Genomic DNA, 19,835 nt, shown 5'->3' with positions numbered 1-19,835 from the left:
ATATCTAAACAAATTTTTTCTCTCTAAAGTCTTTTAATAAAATTATAACACCGCAGACCTAAAGGGGATACAGAAAGATATAAACTCCTTTAATAAATTTGGCCACATGTGGGGGGGGGGGTACTTCTCAAAGGAGTGCCAGCTAATGTAGAGGGATCCACTTATAAAGCACTAAAGAAACGAAAATGCATTATATTTCTACTGCAACAGCTATTACTACCACGTAATTAAAAAGACATTCGTAACACTTTGATTAGTCGGAATGCTTTGGAGTGGCAACTTGACGTAGTTTCGATGTATGTTACGTAAGACTGAACAAGAAGTTTAAAAAATGATGTGTAAACTTTTCTTTATTTCTCAGATCATTATTAATCTAAACATATTTGCCCGAATTTGAGTTAAAAGATAGTCTTGATCCTGACAATAGAAAGTTCGAGAATGGAAGTTTCCATTAAACGACAGAGTATTTCCAAAAAATGGTAATCGCGACACGATTCAAGTAGAGGGGTTTTTAATCTTGTTTTTTTTTCTAAATATTACTCATTATTACCTTAACACCTTGAAGTAGAATCAGTCTTAGTGTTGTGTTCAGTTTTTCTTTTTCGTGAAATTATTTATTCAGACTATTATTCACTGGGAATAGAAAGTAATAATCAACAATATTCTTTGACAGAAAGATGAATTTGATATTATAGTGAATTCAGACAAGGACATTTTGGACTAGGTTATTGTGATACATTAAAACTATTGTTAGTACATCATCACACTCCAGGCCATTGGCACATTATCAAGTTCGAGATAACAGGTGCATCAACACATTCAATATTGGAACTTTTTTAGAATTCCACTGGATTTCAGGTGACACTTTATACATATGGACTTGTAATACAACTTTTAGGACTATTTGGGATTTATTTCACAATGCTGTAAGTTCATTTTAAATTTTCACTCTGCACTCTATGGAAATAAATTATTTGTTGAATTTTACAAACCACGTTAGTTTTAGCTATTTTCTGTTTCTTAGTTTAAGACCATAGAATCGTTGCAGGATATACGTTCATCTCAGATTGGCCGTGATTATAATAATTGTAAATACGGTGTTTGAGTCATCCTTTTACAGATAGCGCTTTTCTTTGTCATGTCACATTATTTAATTAATATATGATTGATGACGGTTTGGACTAGCGTCAAATTACTGATGTTACCTATATCTACTGCACATTTTGTAGGGTAGTTATGTTAACCCATTTCACACACGAAGCGAAACGAAAAACGTAAATAAGTCTATAAGTCAGACAGCCTTAGATACTTATTTTTGCACCCGATGTGAAACGAGACGTCAATCTAGCTTTGAGAAGACAACTATGATTCCAAGACTTTTTTTCTTCTCTTAGCTATTTTATTAGCTCCGAGTCATTTATTTCGTTAGACGTAATTGGGTCATGGCTTCTATGTACACGAAATGGTTTAGTTGGGACGTAAGCACCGTCAAGTTTAATGAAAACTTAAATATTGTGCAAAGAGGTGCTGCAAGCCAATCCCCAACGAGAAAGTACGCAAGGTGCCGAAGAAAAATGGAACTACTATCGGATTGCGCCACAATATGAACTTTCACAAGTTTTCCTACAATGCTAATCCATTTCTTTTAAAAGGGAAGTGTCAACGTAAGAATATGGTTTTGTTATTCAGAACACCTTGAGATTCTCTGAGAACAGAAGAGCTTTTAGGGCATTGAAGAAAAGCTGGAAAGGTTCCGAACGATGGTCTGGTTTCATTGTAGCTGCGTTGCACTGTTGCTTTCAATCAGTGTATAAGAAATGTAACAAATATACTTCTTTAACTGATAGTGATCATAAGATATGAGATACTATAGGGCATGTCGTGGTACTAACATAAAAATTGGGAGGGGTGGGGAGATAAAAGATACGTTGCGAATCCGTAGCTACATGCTGACATGTCGGTAAGGCATATACGCTTCGGACAGTTATACAAGATGAATGCCGCTCTTTGAATAGCAACACAAAAGAAATTATTTCCGAATAAATTAATTTGAATTAGCCAGTCAGATTAGTAGAAATGGCATCCATCGTTACTGAAGCTACTTGTCGTGTTCGTTCTGCAGATCGTTATGCCAGGCTAAGCAAGGTCCCTCAAGAACTATCAGAGGCAACCCCAACTACGCAGCAAAGATGTGGCCCGGATTAGGGGTGTGTCGTACTTTGTTTAACTTTATTTTGTAAGCATACGGAAGTACATTTTTGCAATTGTCTGTTCTGACCTGCAAACGAGATCCTAACATTTTGTAGGATAAAATTATGCTTCCTCGCATGAGCAAAGGAGATAACCTAGGGAGAGCATATAGCAAGTTTTTAACTAACCATCCATCGTAACTGAAGCTACGTTCTTCAGTGTAGCTACTTAACTGAAGCAGCCTGACTAAAATCGAGATATACCTATCCATTTTATTGAAGATCACCTTATTAATTAGAATTATGATTTATCAAATTTTGTAAATAGTAGAATGTAGATTAACATGTTCAAACAGTTTTAACGCATTCTGAACACAATCTTAACACATATATGTCCATTTGGTTCTCTCTCGGGCAGAACTGTCTTTATTCTTTGGTTCTTCGTATTCAGCTGCCTTTCGCTTTATGCTTTGTCGAGCCGTAGAGATTGCCAGGACATGGTTTCAGGAGAGAAAAGATGCTCTGCTGTTAGCAGTGTATAGATTTAAACAGAAGCGGTTCAAAGGAGTTTTGTAAGACTTATTAATGGCGTAGACCAATACCTGAATACACGTGATACTATGTTAACATCACCCGCTTCAATGGTCCAGGTCTTGAAACGAGGTGTACATGTTATGACTATATTAACGTCGACTTTAAAGTCAACCAGTGTAGAATGAAACACCAAACTTTAAACAAAAAAAGACCTTTCGTTAAAGGGATCACTCACTTTTACGACAAATTCAATAGCATTACCTCGCCACAATTATTTTATTTTACTTCAGTATAGTTGTGTTAAGTTACGTCTACTCTACTTGAGTTTTCTCAACTGTCCTGCAGAAGTTGCTGTTTAGCTCCTAAGAATATTTTAAATTCATGCATTACTGCAGAACACAATTGGACATTTCGTGGGAAGACAGAGGAATACAGTTCACCACCCACCCCCAGTTCCTATTTCTTCTTCACCGGATTCATGATTGCAAGCTCTTCCAGTCATATGTGCAACTCTTGATTGCCACCAATCCCACCACTCTAATTTCTCTACACAAACTATTATTTCCTTTCTTGATTACGACTTCGTTTTTCCAAAAAGAGGAAATATAGAAAACGGTTAATATATTTGAACTGACTCTTAGAACTATATTCATTTACAAGCTCTCTCTCTCTCTCTCCAGAAGGCAAAATCCTCCGTACATCCGTATGGCGAGCACAAATCTGTGTTATGATTCAAACTATGGATATTCGGCATCTCTTGCATGATCATATCTTAGAATGACTCCAGGCGTCAAAACGATTTCAAAAGAAGGACGGTTTCATTCATGGAGAGAGAGAGAGAGAGAGAATCAGGCGATAACTCTTTTAACACCCAATCTGTGCGAAAAGAGAGGATTGGTAGTGGAATGTAAACTTTTGGGATTAACACACATTTTTAATGGCTTAAAATTAAATGTTCACAAATCGTTACTATCAGGACAACCCTCTTAACTAATTTGACGAGAAGTAATTTCACTCGTTTTCTTACATTTGCTGTTAAGGTTGAGAGAGAGAGAGAGAAGTTAATGACAGTATTTAGTGCATGAAATGTAAGTCATAAATAGCTTGAGAAATTGATACGCTTGAATAAAAACCTAGGTAACTTCTCGATTTAAAGTGTTACTGTTGTTCTGAGAGAACCAGATCTGTATATTGTCATGGGTTAAACTGACTGTCGTTGATAGAAGAACCTACCTGTAGATTTCTCTGTCGCTTGGGCGAGAAATAGTCTTTTTTCGACACCATTGGCGGCTTCGTTAACTGTCAACGGCTTTGATTTACATTTATTAATTTGCTTCCAATTTCTAAATATGAGAAATTCTCATCATTCTTGGTGTAGCTCGTTATGGTGCTTGAACATTATTCTATTACATGTTTGCCCCATTTTTCTTGGGGTCAAGGTCAGCTATAGAAAAGTTGTATTAAGGCTTTCGTTTTTTTTTCCCCATTTGCTTATATATCTTGGTTTTTTATACTTTGAGAACAATCATGATGAAGCTATGACAAATTCCTTTGGTACCATGCCTATTTGACCTTGTGGTCCAGGTCACATTCGAAGAATATTTGCGTTAATATTTTGGTTCAAGGCCTTTCATTCACTTTTGGTCTATACTTGCTTATAAGTCAAGTCAAACTGCAAGCAACAAGATCCCAATCTGCCGTAGCATGCAGATCAGGGTATTTGAGGTTTGTTCTACTGATTGCCCCTACCAAAGTGCACATACCCAGATCTGCCTGTGTATTATGAGACGGCAGATCTGGGTCTCTACAGTTAGCAATTATACTCGTCTTATAAGAGAGTTCTACGGCATATTATCCAAACTGCTTGATGGGTTTTGTATTCGTACTTGGGATGGGTCATCGTGAAGCTTAGACAATGCCTTGTGCGACACGTGCTATCGTCCCATTAAGTACTAGCAGCTGCCTCGCTTGGCACTCAGCATTAAAGGTTAGTGTTAAGACTGGTCGGCCTGGTGTCAGGATAATGTGTCTGGGTGGGACATAATACTGCATGTCTGTTGCATGATGCCCCAGTGCTAGACATGACTATTAATTGCCATACTGTAGCGATATGACTGAATTTTTTTTAAAGCTATGTTAAATCTCTCTCTCCCTCTCTCTCTCTCTCTCTCTCTCTCTCTCTCTCTCTCACACACACTTCCTATTCCTGGGTCAGAATTAGAAGGTTAGACTTTTTATACAAACGAGACAATATGCATTGTCACATGATCAGTTGATAAAAAACAAGGGATGTAGTTTTTACTTACTTTTGCGGTCAGCTTTTCTTTTAGAACAAAACTGCGTCGATAATGTGTGATCCTTTAAATTCTACGTGCTTGGAGGTGGAGCGGAGGGAACAATAGCAACGGAACGTTTTCTACAGTGCATTTTTCTTTCGGTGGTTACATTTATGACCCAGAAATGCTTAAAATCCATGAGCTCCTGGAACCCAGGGGATTCCGTGCCACAGACTTCTCGCACCACTTTTCAACTAGATTTATTGATCCGTCCATGGAAATTTATATTTGTGAACAATTGTCTTCATTTCTTTCTGTTATTCGTTTATTTTATTAAGAATTTGGGTATAGCACCTAAGGGCAGAGCTATGAGTCGAGTCCTGGAAAAGATTGGGTTGGGAATGGGTGCGGACTTCATTGAGGTGGGGTTAAGAAAAGTGTTTGACTTGTCTGTAAAACGTTTAACTCGGTGGTACAGGTGTTGGCATATTGTGGTCTTTATGTTGAAGAAACTTAAGAAATCAGAGGAAACCCATAACCAATGTAACCATGAATGGATATATCATGACATGCAACTTCACCTGCATGAATCTAGGACCGAGCCTCGTGTGGCAGGGGTGCAGAGTAAATACGTTCTTACTGCGATGTTTTGTTACGTTTTTCACTGGCATTGCAAAATCAAGCTAACTGCATTTATACACGCCACTTGAAACACGTGAATAAAACGGAAATAGCCTATAGGCACTCTTCACTGGTCAGATGGAATACCTAGGGAACGATGCTCGTCATTAGCGGTCATGAATTTATATGTTAATAAATATGCAAACTTGAAATATCAAAATCAATTTCCTTATGTGCTATAATAAAAACAATGCACCAGGATAAACAGTTAACAAATTATGGACTGTAATGAGTTATGGCATGAACGGGTAGGTGAGATTAAATCGAAGGTTCTTTTTTCTCTCCATCTTTCTGTGCAAGTCAGAGCAGCTTATTCGTTTTATAGGGCTGTGAGATAAGTGTCAGCTGTTATTCCATGTGAATATTACATATCCATAAACTGAGTAACAGATGTCCAGTAAATCGGACAGGATTAAAACAAAAACTTAGTTGCGGCTGACTTTTTATGATGGCTTGTTTTTTAACTTTGGTAAGACAATATTTTGGACTTACACATCCATCTCTGTATTAACTTTATTGTTATTGTAATTTAAATATACAAACTTGAGCTTCAGTTGGAATCAAGTGTAAATCGGGTTCTCATCAGCTAATGAGAAAAATGTCCTAAAGTCTTGACGTTGATTGAGTGCAAAAAATAAAAAAGGAAGAGAGAAAATGAGCTGTGTTCCCGTGCGTTCGTCAAGAATAAATACAGTAATAATCTTCCTCTGCGGATTCCTTATTACGGTGGCAACACAAATTTAATCAATCACTAATAACGTCATAATCTTACCTTATCTATGAATATGAGTCACAAATTCAGGAGTGCTCCATTCTGACCCTATTTTTAAACAAATCTAGGAACGGGTACATTGTCCCATAAGTGGTTCTGATTTTCGTCAGAATCGTCTCTTGTAGTGCGATTAACACTGTTTCTGTCCAGTATTTCAAAGACCTTCATGAAGTTGTATTTTGACGTTATGTATCGTAGGCTAATTGTTCAGGTCATAGATCAACATATTGTGATGCAATATAAGAAAGGCATAGATCTTGTCACTACGTATTTTGGTATTGGTTCCTTGGCTTCTTACATCTATCCCAAAAATATATATACTAACGTCCACCATCATGGTAGCGATTGAGGCGAAGCTGCTTTTACGAACCAGTTTTAATTAAATTCCACTAAAATACTTCTACGTATAGTGATTAATCTAAAGTTGTTAGAGATCTCCGAACACAAGTTGTTTACCGACTTTATTTGAGAAAATTTATGTTAACATTCCTGCAAGTACCCTCATCAATTATATCATATATTGTTGCCAAGGGCAAAGATCCAAGTCTACCGTCACACACTGCACATATAAATCAGGGTCTATAGCTGTTAGCTAATATAGAAGTTACACTCGAACTACTTTGGCTGTTTCTGAGAAACAAAAACATATCTGTGATGCATGCCATCGTAGTAACTTGCAGAAGGAAAATTATACATTTTATTCGCAGGAAATTTCTTCGCACTAAAGAAAGCTCTAACACAAACACATGCACGAACATTCAATATAGCATAATACACATAGCAAACACAGTGTAATAGGGAAATCTTCTGGCAAAATATTGCAACGGGATGAAGAGAAAGAAACCAGCCTTAGACAAGTGTCTAAGGAGGGGAATACATACCTACACACACCCATACACATAATCTCTTCCTTTTAGATATCGGGAACGTCGGTGAACCAGCCCGGGAAGTATGGCAAGTACCAACAAAATTCCTAAGAAAAGATCAACCCCATATTCTAAAACAAATATCTAAACAACTTTTTTGTCTCTAAATTCTTTTAATAAAAGTATAACACCACAGACCTAAAGGGGATACAGAAAGATAATCAGATCCTTTACTAAATTTGGCCACATGTGGTGGGGGGGGGGTACTTCTCAAAGGCCTGTCAATTAATATAGAGGGATCCACGTATAAAGCACTAAAGAAACGAAAATGCAATATATTTCTACTGCAACAGCTATTACTACCATGTAATTAAAAAGACATTAGTAACACTTTGATTAGTCGGAATGCTTTGGAGTGGCAACTTGGCGTAGTTTCGATGTATGTTACGTAGGACTGAACAAGAAGTTTAAAAAATGATGTGTAAACTTTTCTCTTTTTCTCCGATCATTATTAATCTAAACATATTCACCCGAATTTGAGTTAAAAGATAGTCTTGATCCTGACAATAGAAAGTTCGAGAATGGAAATTTCCATTAAACGACAGAGTATTTCCAGAAAATGGTAATCGCGACATTAGTTACGTAGAAGGTTTTTTAATCTTGTTTTTTTTTCTAAATATTACTCATTATTACCTTAACACCTTGAAGTAGAATCAGTCTTATTGTTGTGTTCAGTTTTTCATTTTCGTGAAATTATTTATTCAAACTATTATTCACTGGAAATACAAAGTGATAATCAACAATATTCTTTGACAGAAAAATGAATATGAAATAATAGTCAATTCAGACAAGGACATTTTTGGACTGTATTATCGTGATACATCAAAAATATTGTTAGTACATCATCACACTCCAGGCCATTGGCACATTATCAAGTTCGAGATAACAGGCGCATCAGCCCATTCAATATTGAAACTTATCTAGAATACCACTGGATTTCAGTTGGAACTTTATACGTATGGACATGTGATACAACTTTTAGGACTATTTGGGATTCGTTTCACAATACTGTAAGTTCATTTTAAATTTTCACTTTGTACTCTAGGATAATTAATTATTTTTTTAGAATTTTACATCATCACACTCCAGGCCATTGGCACATTATCAAGTTCGAGATAACAGGCGTATCAGCACATTGAATATTGGAACTTATTTAGAATACCACTGGATTTCAGTTGGAACTTTATACATATGGACTTGTGATACAACTTTTAGGGCTATTTGGGATTCGTTTCACAATACTGTAAGTTCATTTTAGATTTTCACTTTGCACTCTAGGGAAATAAATTATTTGTTGAATTTTACAAACCATGCTGGGTTTTAGCTCTTTTCTGTTACTTAGTTTAGGACCATAGCATCTTTGCATGATATACGCCCACCTCAGATTGGCCGTGATTATAATAATTATAAATACGGTGCTTGAGTCATCTTTTTACAGATAGCGCTTTGATTTGTCATGACATTATTTAAATAATACAGGTTGAATGACGGTTTGGACAAGCATCAAATTACTGATGTTACCTATATCTACTGCACATTGTGTAGGGTAGTTATGTTAACCCATTTCACACACGAAGCGAAACGAAAGACGTAAATAAGTCTATAAATCAGACAGCTTTAAATGCTTATTTTTGCACCCGATGTGAAACGAGGCGTCAGTCTAGCTTCGAGAAGATAACTATGATTCCAAGAATGTTTTCTTCAATGAACATTTTTTTTTTAGCTTCGATTCATTTATTTCGTTATACATAATTGGGTCGTGACTTCTAGGTACACGAAATGGTTAAGTGGGGACGTAAGCACCGTCAAATTTAACGAAAACTTAAACTTGTGCAAGGAGGTGCTGCAAACCAATTTCCAACGAGAAAGTGCGCAAGGTGCCGAAGAAAAATGGGACAGTACTATCGGATTGCGCCACAATATGAACTTCACAAGTTTTCCTACAATTCTAATCCATTTGTTTTAAACGGGAAATATCAGCGTAAGAATATGGTCTTGTAATACAGATCACCTTGAGCTTCTCTGAGAACAGATGAGCTTTTCGGTCACTGAAGAAAAGCTGGAAAGGTTCCGAACGATTGTCTGGTTTCGTTGTAGATGCGTTGCACTGTTGCCTTCAATTGGTGTATAAGAAATATAAGAAGCTGTGCTTCTTTAACTGATAATGTGATCATAACATATGAGATACTATAGGGCATGTCGTGGTACTAACACATAAAAATTGGGAGGGGTGTGGAGATAAAAGCTACGTTGCGAATCAGTAGCTACATGCTGACTTGTCGGTAAGACATATAGGCTTCAGACTGTTATACAAGATGAACAAAAATTATTCCCGAATAAAGAAACTTGAATTAGCCAGTAAGATTAGTAAATATGGCATCCATCGTAACTGAAGCTACTTGTCGTGTTCGTACTGCAAGCAAGGTCCCTCAAGAACTATCAAAGGCAAACCCAACTATGCAGCAAAGAAGTGGCCCGGAATAGGGGTGTGTCGTACTTTGTTTAACTTTATTTTGTATGCATACGGAAATACATTTTTGCAGTTGTCTGTTCTGACCTGCAAACGAGTTCCTAACTTTTTGCAGGATTAAATGATGCTTCCTCGCATGAGCAAAGAAGGTAACCCAGCGAGACCATATAGCAAGTTTTTAACTAACCAATATGTATCCAACCTGACTAAAATCGAGATATACCTGTCCATTTTATCGAAGATCACACTTTTAATCAGATTTATGATTTATCAAATTTTGTAAAACTTAAAATGTAGATTAACATGTTGTTCATACAGTTCTAACGCATTCTGAATTCAATCTTAATACATTTCTCTCCATTTAGTTTTCTCTCGGGCAGAACTGTCTTTATTCTTTGGTTCTTCGCTTTCAGCTGCCTTTCGCTTTATACTTTGTCGAACCGTCGAGATTGCCAGGGCTTGGTTTCAGAACAGAAACGATGCTCTGCTGTTAGCAGTGTATAGATTTAAACAGAAGCGGTTCAAAGGAGTTTTTGTAAGACTTAATAAGGGCGTAGACCAATACCTGAAAACAAGTGGTATCATGTTAACATCACCCGCTTCAATGGTCCAGGTCTTGAAACGAGGTGTACGTGTTAAGACTGTATTAACGTCGACTTTAAAGTCACCAAAAAAGACCTTTTGTGAAAGGGATCACTCACTTTTACGACAAATTCAATAGCATTACCTCGCCACAATTATTTTATTTTACTTCAGTATAGTTGTGTTCAGCTACGTCTACTCTACTTGAGTTTTCTCAACTGTCCTGCAGAAGTTGCTGTTTAGCTCCCAAGAATATTTTAAATTCATGCATTACTGCGGAACACAATTGGACATTTCGTGGGAAGAAAGAGGAATGCAGTTCACCACCCACCTCCAGTTCATATTTCTTCTTCACCGGATTAATGATTGCAAGCTCTTCCAGTCATCTTTGCAACTCTGCATTGCCACCAATCCCACCTCTCTAATTTCTCTACACAGACTAATATTTCATTTCTTGATTACGACTTCATTTTCCAAAAAGAGTAAATATAGAAAACAGTTAATATATCTGAACTGACTTTTAGAATTATTATTATGTACATGTTCACACACACACACACACACACACACACTCTATTATTTCATTTCTTGAATACGACTTAATTTTTTCCAAAAAGAGGAAATATAGAAAACAGTTAATATATCTGAACTGACTCTTAGAATTATTTTCCTTTACACGTTCTCTCTCTCTCTCTCTCCTTGAATGAAACCGTCTCTCATTTGAAATCGCTTCGACGCCCTGGAGTCATTCAATGATCATGCAAGAGATATCGAATATCGATAGTTTAAATCACGAGATAGATTTGTGCTCGCCATTTCTGAGAGAGAGAGAGAGAGAGAGAGAGAGAGAGAGAGAGAGAGAGATTTATGTTGTATAAATTATGTACTAATCTTACTCCAACCTATCAGGCTGGATCCTTTGTTTGCTTGCATGCTTGATTGTTATTTGATTCCTGTCTAATATCACATAACATTTTAATTGATCGATGTGGGCTAGACCGATTAAGTTATCCGTTATTCCAAATTTCTATAAACTTGTTAGTTTTACATCAGTGTTCTAATTCTTGAAGTTTTATTGAACCCTGTAAATCCAGTGCCTACAGTTGGTTAACAATTATGGTGGTTTTACGTTTGACTCGAGACATGTTAGCTACATAAATATGGGCGAGGGCTTATCAGGTTTATTGTGTCAGCAATATATGAAAGTAATAACTCTTAGGCTCCATTCGATCGAATATTAAAGTACTTCTATGGTTTTGATAAGGATAATGTCGGCTTAACCCATTTTTAAAATTTATTACTTTTAAAATTACATTTCATATAGCTTTTGTTTGTTGGGGCGGGGGGGGGGGGGCTCGTTATATTTCTTGCAACGTAAGCACTTTCAAATATGGTTCTATTTTAAATGTTGGTTTATCTCAGAAGAAACCCGATAATTCTTTAATGCCGATTTTAGTTACGAACAAGAATGTGTAGTTTTAATTGATTTGGTTCGTTTATTTTGTTTGTGTAATTGATTAGTTCGCTTGACGAAATTTTTAAGATAGGAATACAAAGGAACCTGAAGAACTATCTGTAATGGAAAATGTTAATGCGTTCCGTTGCATAAAGCTAATCTTTAATTTTGTAAAATAGTTTTAGTCTTTTTAGGTAGCACAAGGTAGGACAGAAATGGGTATGCCGTATATCGCACAAAAGTTGAATGGACTTGGAGCATTCACCTGCCGTATAATTAGAAAAATAGTAACTGTTTTGCAGTTTAATCATTGTCTGTAAAATACAAGACGTTTCTCAACGCCATGATTATAGAACAGTGTTCATGTTAGGAATGTCTTACAAAGGGAAGCGCAAAAGGGGCATATATAGCAATATGGGGCACTTTATGTAAGTACGGTACACTTTTTGGAACAATGGGGCATTCTTGGTTTATATTTTACCCTTACTGGCCATAGACTAAAGAGTGGGATGATTTGTTGTCCGTCGTCCGACTTCCGTCTGTCCGTTCATATCCGCATGTTTGCTTTACTGAAAGGCTTCATATGCTATTTAGCTGGTCTTAAAGAAAAATGGTGCCAATATTGACGCCTACGCAGACATTTTAAAAGCCTTGTTATCGTAAGTCCTCCTGAATAAACGGTCATATCAACATGGCGATTTCACGAAAAGACATTATAATCTCTCTTTGGTCCTAAATGATTGGTGTTTGAGTAATGTCAAATATGGTCGCCACGGAAACCATCTTGAAAACCCTTGTTATCGCTTTTCCTCCTGAATGGATGGTGATATCAGCGCTTAAAACTTACTAAAAGACTTCTTATGATGTCTGCTTAGTCAAAACTTAAAATTTGGAACTTTATACATATGGACTTGTGATAAAACGTTTAGGACTATTTGGGATTTATTGTACAATACTGTAAATTCTTTTTAAATTTTCACTTTGTATTTGAGGAAAATAAATTATTTTTTTACATTTTACAAAACTTTTTGGTTTCCCCCTTTTTTCTGTTCCCAATGAAAATGACTAAACTTCAATACGGCCAAAATGGTGGTTATCTTGAAAATGTTTTTTTTTTTTTAGTGACATAGTTGTCAGTATTTTACATGTTCCCCCACATCACCACTGGACCGGGTGTATGGGGCATTTCCTTAAAATTATTTTCCATCCTGATCTGTACATATGTTCCCTTACACACACACACACACACACACACACACGCATTTATACAAACACATACATAAATATTGTACACAAAAAAACATTCACACAAACCCCAAAGTGTTTACGACGCATGTTTGTTTGATGTGAAAGTAAAGATAAACAAAGAAATCAATCAAAGGATGACACGCACCCACCCTCGGAATTGTAAATGTCGTACATCTCGGACTCAAAAATACATCCCCTGTTGACATGCTTTCGTGACGTCTAATAGTAGTAAGTCTCTACGGCACAACTAGTAATAACGGCAAATGTTAATTAAAAAATTATGTTGTGCCTTACACGCATGACACCTTGTTGGTAGACATGGGGAGACAATGATTCAGGACTAAGTGCAGTATTTGCCAAGACTTACCTTGACTTTACCTCGACTATCGAATTTCAAAATCATGAGCTTGTAAAAGTCAGAATAAAGGTCTTGTACACTTTACTTTCCAACTCGTATTTATTTTGCAGAAATAAGGTTCAACATTCGTCTCAGTCGCCGATCGTTTCAAAAATGTTTTCTTTTTCAGGTTGTGATAGTGGATTTGGGAATCAGCTGTCGCATAAACTTGACGCCCTGGGATATACTGTGTTTGCGGGGTGTCTACAACCGGACCGGGAGGGGGCCCAGAAGCTAAAAATGTCATGTTCAGACCGACTTATGATCGTCCCTCTAGATGTCACTGACGACTGGCAAGTTCGAGGCGCAGTCAAGATCGTCAAAGAAAATTTGAAGGATAAAGGTCCGTTGGGTACATTTTTATATTTAATTTTGTATGCATTAATAATTATGTTATTTACTTTGAATTGTTACTTTGAATTGCTCTAGTAAATTAAGCTGGAAATGTGTCTAACCGAGATTGTACAAAATGCGAAAATAAGACACGAATTTAGACCAAAAACAAGCATACAATTAAAGTATATTTGATCTTTATATAATTTGAATGAATGTTCAGCAACGATTTATATATTGACAGCAAAGGTAAGATACTATCAAATACTTCAAAATATGCGAGGCGACAGACCGAAATAAAGAAACCATGAAAAATCTGAATGCAGTTATTTTATTTCGAACCACATTGCAAAGCTCATAAACAAATTTTAATTATTCCAGTATTATGGGCTGTAGTGAATAACGCTGGGGTGGCCATCTTTACTGAGATAGAATGGTGTTCCGTCACCCAGTTCCAGAGAATCATGGACGTCAACGTACTTGGGGTTGTCAGAGTAACGAAGCTTTTTCTCCCGTTTGTCAGAGAAGCTGAGGGGAGGATCATCAATGTGGCTAGTCTCGCAGGTGATCTACGTGATGTTTAAAACATAATCTACGTAGATATTTAAATAAGATTTAGTTAATTACAAAGCACCATCTTTACCACTTAGATGAATGCTGGAATAAAATAGTCTTTTCCAGTAAGGCCAATGCTTGGGACTTTATGTTAAACATGTAATTCATTCAGAGGGTGCAGCACAGATCTTACATGGAATTCATAATTCATTTCAATAAAAATTTCAGACTTACTGGACACTCAGTTTTTATACGTCATTCTTTTACTGCCCTGAGGAGAGTAAATTTTTATGAAATATTTTAAAGTGTAAAAGTAGTCAGAACGGATAATTTAAGGAAGTATCCGTTATACTTTTGGATCATGCTTTCACAAACTCTTTCTCTGATTTTGTCTGTCTGTCTTAAACTTTATGAATTTATGGCATGGTCTTAGATTTAGCACACTTTCTCTTGCTTGGAAGATTGTCCTCAAATCATTCCATACAACCTCATATCGAAAAGCAAATGTAACTTATGGAGTTGAATATATGTCTTTTAAATTTAATAGAGAAAGAGACAACCTGAACTTAATAAAGTTCTAATTTTGTTTCACTTGATATGAGTAAAGTTATAGCATTTTGGTAGTATGATAAATGAGTATGAGTTTAAATGTATCGCTCCATAAAGCCTGAGGAAAAAGAGGTCATAGTCGGAGTTAGGATTTTAGATCTTCATTGCTCCGTAAAGGCTGAGGAAAAAGAGGTCATAGTCGGAGTTAGGATTTTAGATCTTCATTGCTCCGTAAAGGCTGGGAAAAAGAGGTCATAGTCGGAGTTAGGATTTTGGATCATCATTGCTCCGTAAAGGCTGAGAAAAGAGGTCATAGTCGGAGTTTGGATTTTAGATCTTCATTGCTCCGTAATGGCTGAGAAAAAGAGGTCATAGTCGGAGTTAGGATTTTAGATCTTCATTGGTCCGTAAAGGCTGAAGAAAAAGAAGTCATAGTCGGAATTAGGATTTTAGATCTTCATTCCTCCGTAAAGGCTGAGAAAAAGAGGTCATTGTCGGAGTCAGGATTTTAGATCTTCATTGCTCCGTAAAGGCTGATAAAAAGAGGTCATAGTCGGAGTCAGGATTTTAGATCTTCATTGCTCCGTAAAGGCTGGGAAAAAGAGGTCATAGTCGGAGTTAGGATTTTGGATCATCATTGCTCCGTAAAGGCTGAGAAAAGAGGTCATAGTCGGAGTTTGGATTTTAGATCTTCATTGCTCCGTAATGGCTGAGAAAAAGAGGTCATCATCGGAGTTAGGATTTTAGATCTTCATTCCTCCGTAAAGGCTGAGAAAAAGAGGTCATTGTCGGAGTCAGGATTTTAGATCTTCATTGCTCCGTAAAGGCTGAGAAAAAAAGGTCATAGTCGGAGTTAGGAGTTTAGATCTTCATTGCTCCGTAAAGGCTGAGAAAAAAAGAGGTCATCATCGGAGTTAGGATTTTAGATCTTCATTCCTCCGTAAAGGCTGAGAAAAAGAGGTCATTGTCGGAGTCAGGATTTTAGATCTTCATTGCTCCGTAAAGGCTGAGAAAAAGAGGTCATTGTCGGAGTCAGGATTTTAGATCTTCATTGCTCCGTAAAGGCTGAGAAAAAGAGGTCATAGTCGGAGTCAGGATTTTAGATCTTCATTGCTCCGTAAAGGCTGGGAAAAAGAGGTCATAATCGGAGTTAGGATTTTGGATCATCATTGCTCCGTAAAGGCTGAGAAAAGAGGTCATAGTCGGAGTTTGGATTTTAGATCTTCATTGCTCCGTAAAGGCTGAGAAAAAGAGGTCATAGTCGGAGTTAGGATTTTAGATCTTCATTGCTCCGTAAAGGCTGAGAAAAAGAGGTCATAGTCGGAGTTAGGATTTTAGACCTTCATTGCTCCTAAAGGCTGAGAAAAAGAGGTCATATTCGGAGTTAGGATTTAAGATCTACATTGCTCTGTAAAAGGCTGAGAAAAAAAGGTCATAGTCGGAGTTAGGAGTTTAGATCTTCATTGGTCCGTAAAGGCTGAGAAAAAAAGAGGTCATCATCGGAGTTAGGATTTTAGATCTTCATTCCTCCGTAAAGGCTGAGAAAAAGAGGTCATTGTCGGAGTCAGGATTTTAGATCTTCATTGCTCCGTAAAGGCTGAGAAAAAGAGGTCATTGTCGGAGTCAGGATTTTAGATCTTCATTGCTCCGTAAAGGCTGAGAAAAAGAGGTCATAGTCGGAGTCAGGATTTTAGATCTTCATTGCTCCGTAAAGGCTGATAAAAAGAGGTCATAGTCGGAGTCAGGATTTTAGATCTTCATTGCTCCGTAAAGGCTGATAAAAAGAGGTCATAGTCGGAGTTAGGATTTTAGATCTTCATTGCTCCGTAAAGGCTGAGAAAAAGAGGTCATAGTCGGAGTCAGGATTTTAGATCTTCATTGCTCCGTAAAGGCTGAGAAAAAGAGGTCATAGTCGGAGTTAGGATTTTAGACCTTCATTGCTCCTAAAGGCTGAGAAAAAGAGGTCATATTCGGAGTTAGGATTTAAGATCTACATTGCTCTGTAAAAGGCTGAGAAAAAAAGGTCATAGTCGGAGTTAGGAGTTTAGATCTTCATTGTTCCGTAAAGGCTGAGAAAAACAGGTCATAGTCGGAGGATTTTAGATCTTCTGTCAGCAAATGGCTAAAATAAGATATCTACTTCTTATTTGATGAGAATGGAACTTAGTGTCACACTATTTTGTGACCTCGTGCCAGAATTTTTATAGAACACCACTTTGAACATCTTCAGTCTTTGCTATCCTAAAGACCTTGGATGTGGACTCGGTGTCACAATTATTGTTCTTTACAGTAGCTATATTTGCTTCTCGTACTGAAATTTCCATTGTATCCAAGTCTCAGTAAATCATATGTTAATCTAAAACACCTTCAACGATAAATTTACAGTGAAGTTCTTGTTATAAGTTATCCGGCATTTCTTTGACAGGTTGGACGTGCAGTGAATCACAGATTGCATTTCTGGATCAGCATTATTGCCTCATTACTCATTGTGCATTGTCGCTGAAATACACACAGACAGCCACACTATAATACTAAAATTCTAAACATTAAACAATTACCTTAAATCAACACAAATAATGCCAAATTCAAAGCCATCTCTCACTACAAAAATGAATGATTTAAAAAATGCTCTAAGTATCAATTGTGGCAACATTCGTGGTGTCTGATCCGGAAGTAATAACTGTGACCCGGATCTATGTCAATCTTTGCCATTTTGAACTATCCATAAGCCAGTGGTTTCGATTGTTGTTGCTGCGACTCGATGACGCGTCATCAAAAAATAACAACATAGGGAATAATTCGAAGCCATTGAAACCGAATGATATCTCCGATTTTTTTTCACTGAAACAGTTGCAGGAATAACATAACCAAATAAAAAACGAGGGATATTGCATTGATGAGTGAAACGTTGATTGTTATTTTCCGAACCTGCTATTTTATAATGATTTCTTTGCACATCCAGCCTATATATGTCCTCCTAAAAAAATTAACAATCTTGGGAACTATCACTAAGATTATCTTTGAATCTCTCTCAGAGATTTAAAGTTATTAGACAAACATCGGAAACGACGATATTCGATTGAAGAAAAAACTGTCCACAATAGTTTGATGCTAGAGAGACACCGAATTTATGGTAATAGGAATGTGTATCAGTATTAGGTTGCGAACTGACCAAAGCCTTATTCTGTTAGCTACAATAAGACGATATCTGACATAACAATATGGGAAGAGAAAAAACTGACATATTTAGGTTACGTTTTATTTATTTTAATGAAAAATTAGCTCCATCACTGTGCACCCTCTAGTGTGCAAAGACTGCAACCAAGTTACGTTTGAGGACCTGAAGAAGGCAGGCAGAGAGAGGAAAGGAAAAGAAAAACGGCAACGCTGACCTGTCACCAACAGTGATTTGAAAAGGACCGGGAACAATTCGGTTATGCTGACATGCCGGCATTTAGAGTTCGATCAGTCACCTAGTTTTATGATAAAATTTGTTTTATCGGTAGAACAGAAAGGCTAATTGCATCTCGCATAAATTTTGTAATTCTATTTTTAACAGAAAGTGTATGGTCCAACTGTCATGTTCATTTTCATTTTGTTCATGTAATTGATTATATTGTTTTATTTTATATACGGGGGGGGGGGGGCGGGCTCGTGTTGTTCTGTTATATGTCTTTTCTCAGATCTCTGTTACTCCTTCCAATAATTTCATATTTTATTATTAGCTAGATCCGGGCAAAAACATCTGTTATCTCCTAGATAGTGCTAACCAAAGCACCATAGATATTGGGAATCATAACCCAACGAGCAAACACACATACTTTGCTGAAATGAAACCAAGAAAGACACTCTGGTCATGCAGGTACTCGAGAATAAAACTTGATATCTCGATTTGAACTGGAATTTTTAATATCTTGATATCTCGATTTGAACTGGAATTTTTAATATCTTGATATCTCGATTTGAACTGGAATGTTTAATGTTTATGATTAAAGTACAGTGCGAAAGTTTATTGTATGTGGCTAAATAAAGACGAAACTAATGTTAAATTTGCACCCTATAATTATTCTAATGACTTATCTGGGATTTTACTCGTTTCCGTCGACACAGTTCATTTTTTCCATCTCGCTTGCGCCATACTGAAGCGTAAATGCCACAACCATTATTTTCAGTAGCCTCAGTATTGATATTGGTAAGCATTGTATCATATTTGTAAACGCTGTACCATATTGGTATGCATTGCACCATATTGGTAAGTACTGTATCATATTTGTAAACGCTGTACCATATTGGTATGCATTGCACCATATTGGTAAGTACTGTATCATATTTGTAAACGCTGTACCATATTGGTATGCATTGCACCATATTGGTAAGTACTGTATCATATTTGTAAACACTACCATATTGGTATGCATTGCACCATATTGGTAAGTACTGTATCATATTTGTAAACGCTGTACCATATTGGTATGCATTGCACCATATTGGTAAGTACTGTATCATATTTGTAAACACTACCATATTGGTATGCATTGCACCATATTGGTAAGTACTGTATCATATTTGTAAACGCTGTACCATATTGGTATGCATTGCACCATATTGGTAAGTACTGTATCATATTTGTAAACACTACCATATTGGTATGCATTGCACCATATTGGTAAGTACTGTATCATATTTGTAAACACTACCATATTGGTATGCATTGCACCATATTGGTAAGTACTGTATCATATTTGTAAACGCTGTACCATATTGGTATGCATTGCACCATATTGGTAAGTACTGTATCATATTTGTAAACACTACCATATTGGTAAGCATTGTACCATATTGGTAAGCATTGTAACGTATTTGTAAG

At 36.6% G+C, this 19,835-nt stretch overlaps 1 protein-coding gene across 2 annotated transcripts in view; it reads left to right on the top strand.

Annotated features, from left to right (window-relative positions):
- Nucleotides 1–19,835, top strand: part of LOC149805903 (17-beta-hydroxysteroid dehydrogenase type 6-like) — an 87,394-nt gene that overhangs the window by 18,449 nt on the left and 49,110 nt on the right. For both annotated transcript variants that reach the window (XM_089950665.1, XM_089950666.1), the window contains exons 2-3: nucleotides 13,662–13,874; nucleotides 14,246–14,428. In XM_089950665.1, coding sequence (XP_089806791.1) covers nucleotides 13,662–13,874; nucleotides 14,246–14,428 — 396 coding nt within the window. The remainder of the gene's footprint in view (nucleotides 1–13,661; nucleotides 13,875–14,245; nucleotides 14,429–19,835) is intronic.

The sequence above is a fragment of the Sinohyriopsis cumingii genome, chromosome 2 (genome assembly GCF_028554795.1).
Source record: "Sinohyriopsis cumingii isolate HCF-2022 chromosome 2, ASM2855479v2, whole genome shotgun sequence".
Classification (NCBI taxonomy): Eukaryota; Metazoa; Mollusca; class Bivalvia; order Unionida; family Unionidae; genus Sinohyriopsis; species Sinohyriopsis cumingii.
The sequence above is the reverse complement of the archived record's forward strand: the minus strand, read 5'-3'. Positions and strand labels throughout refer to the sequence as shown.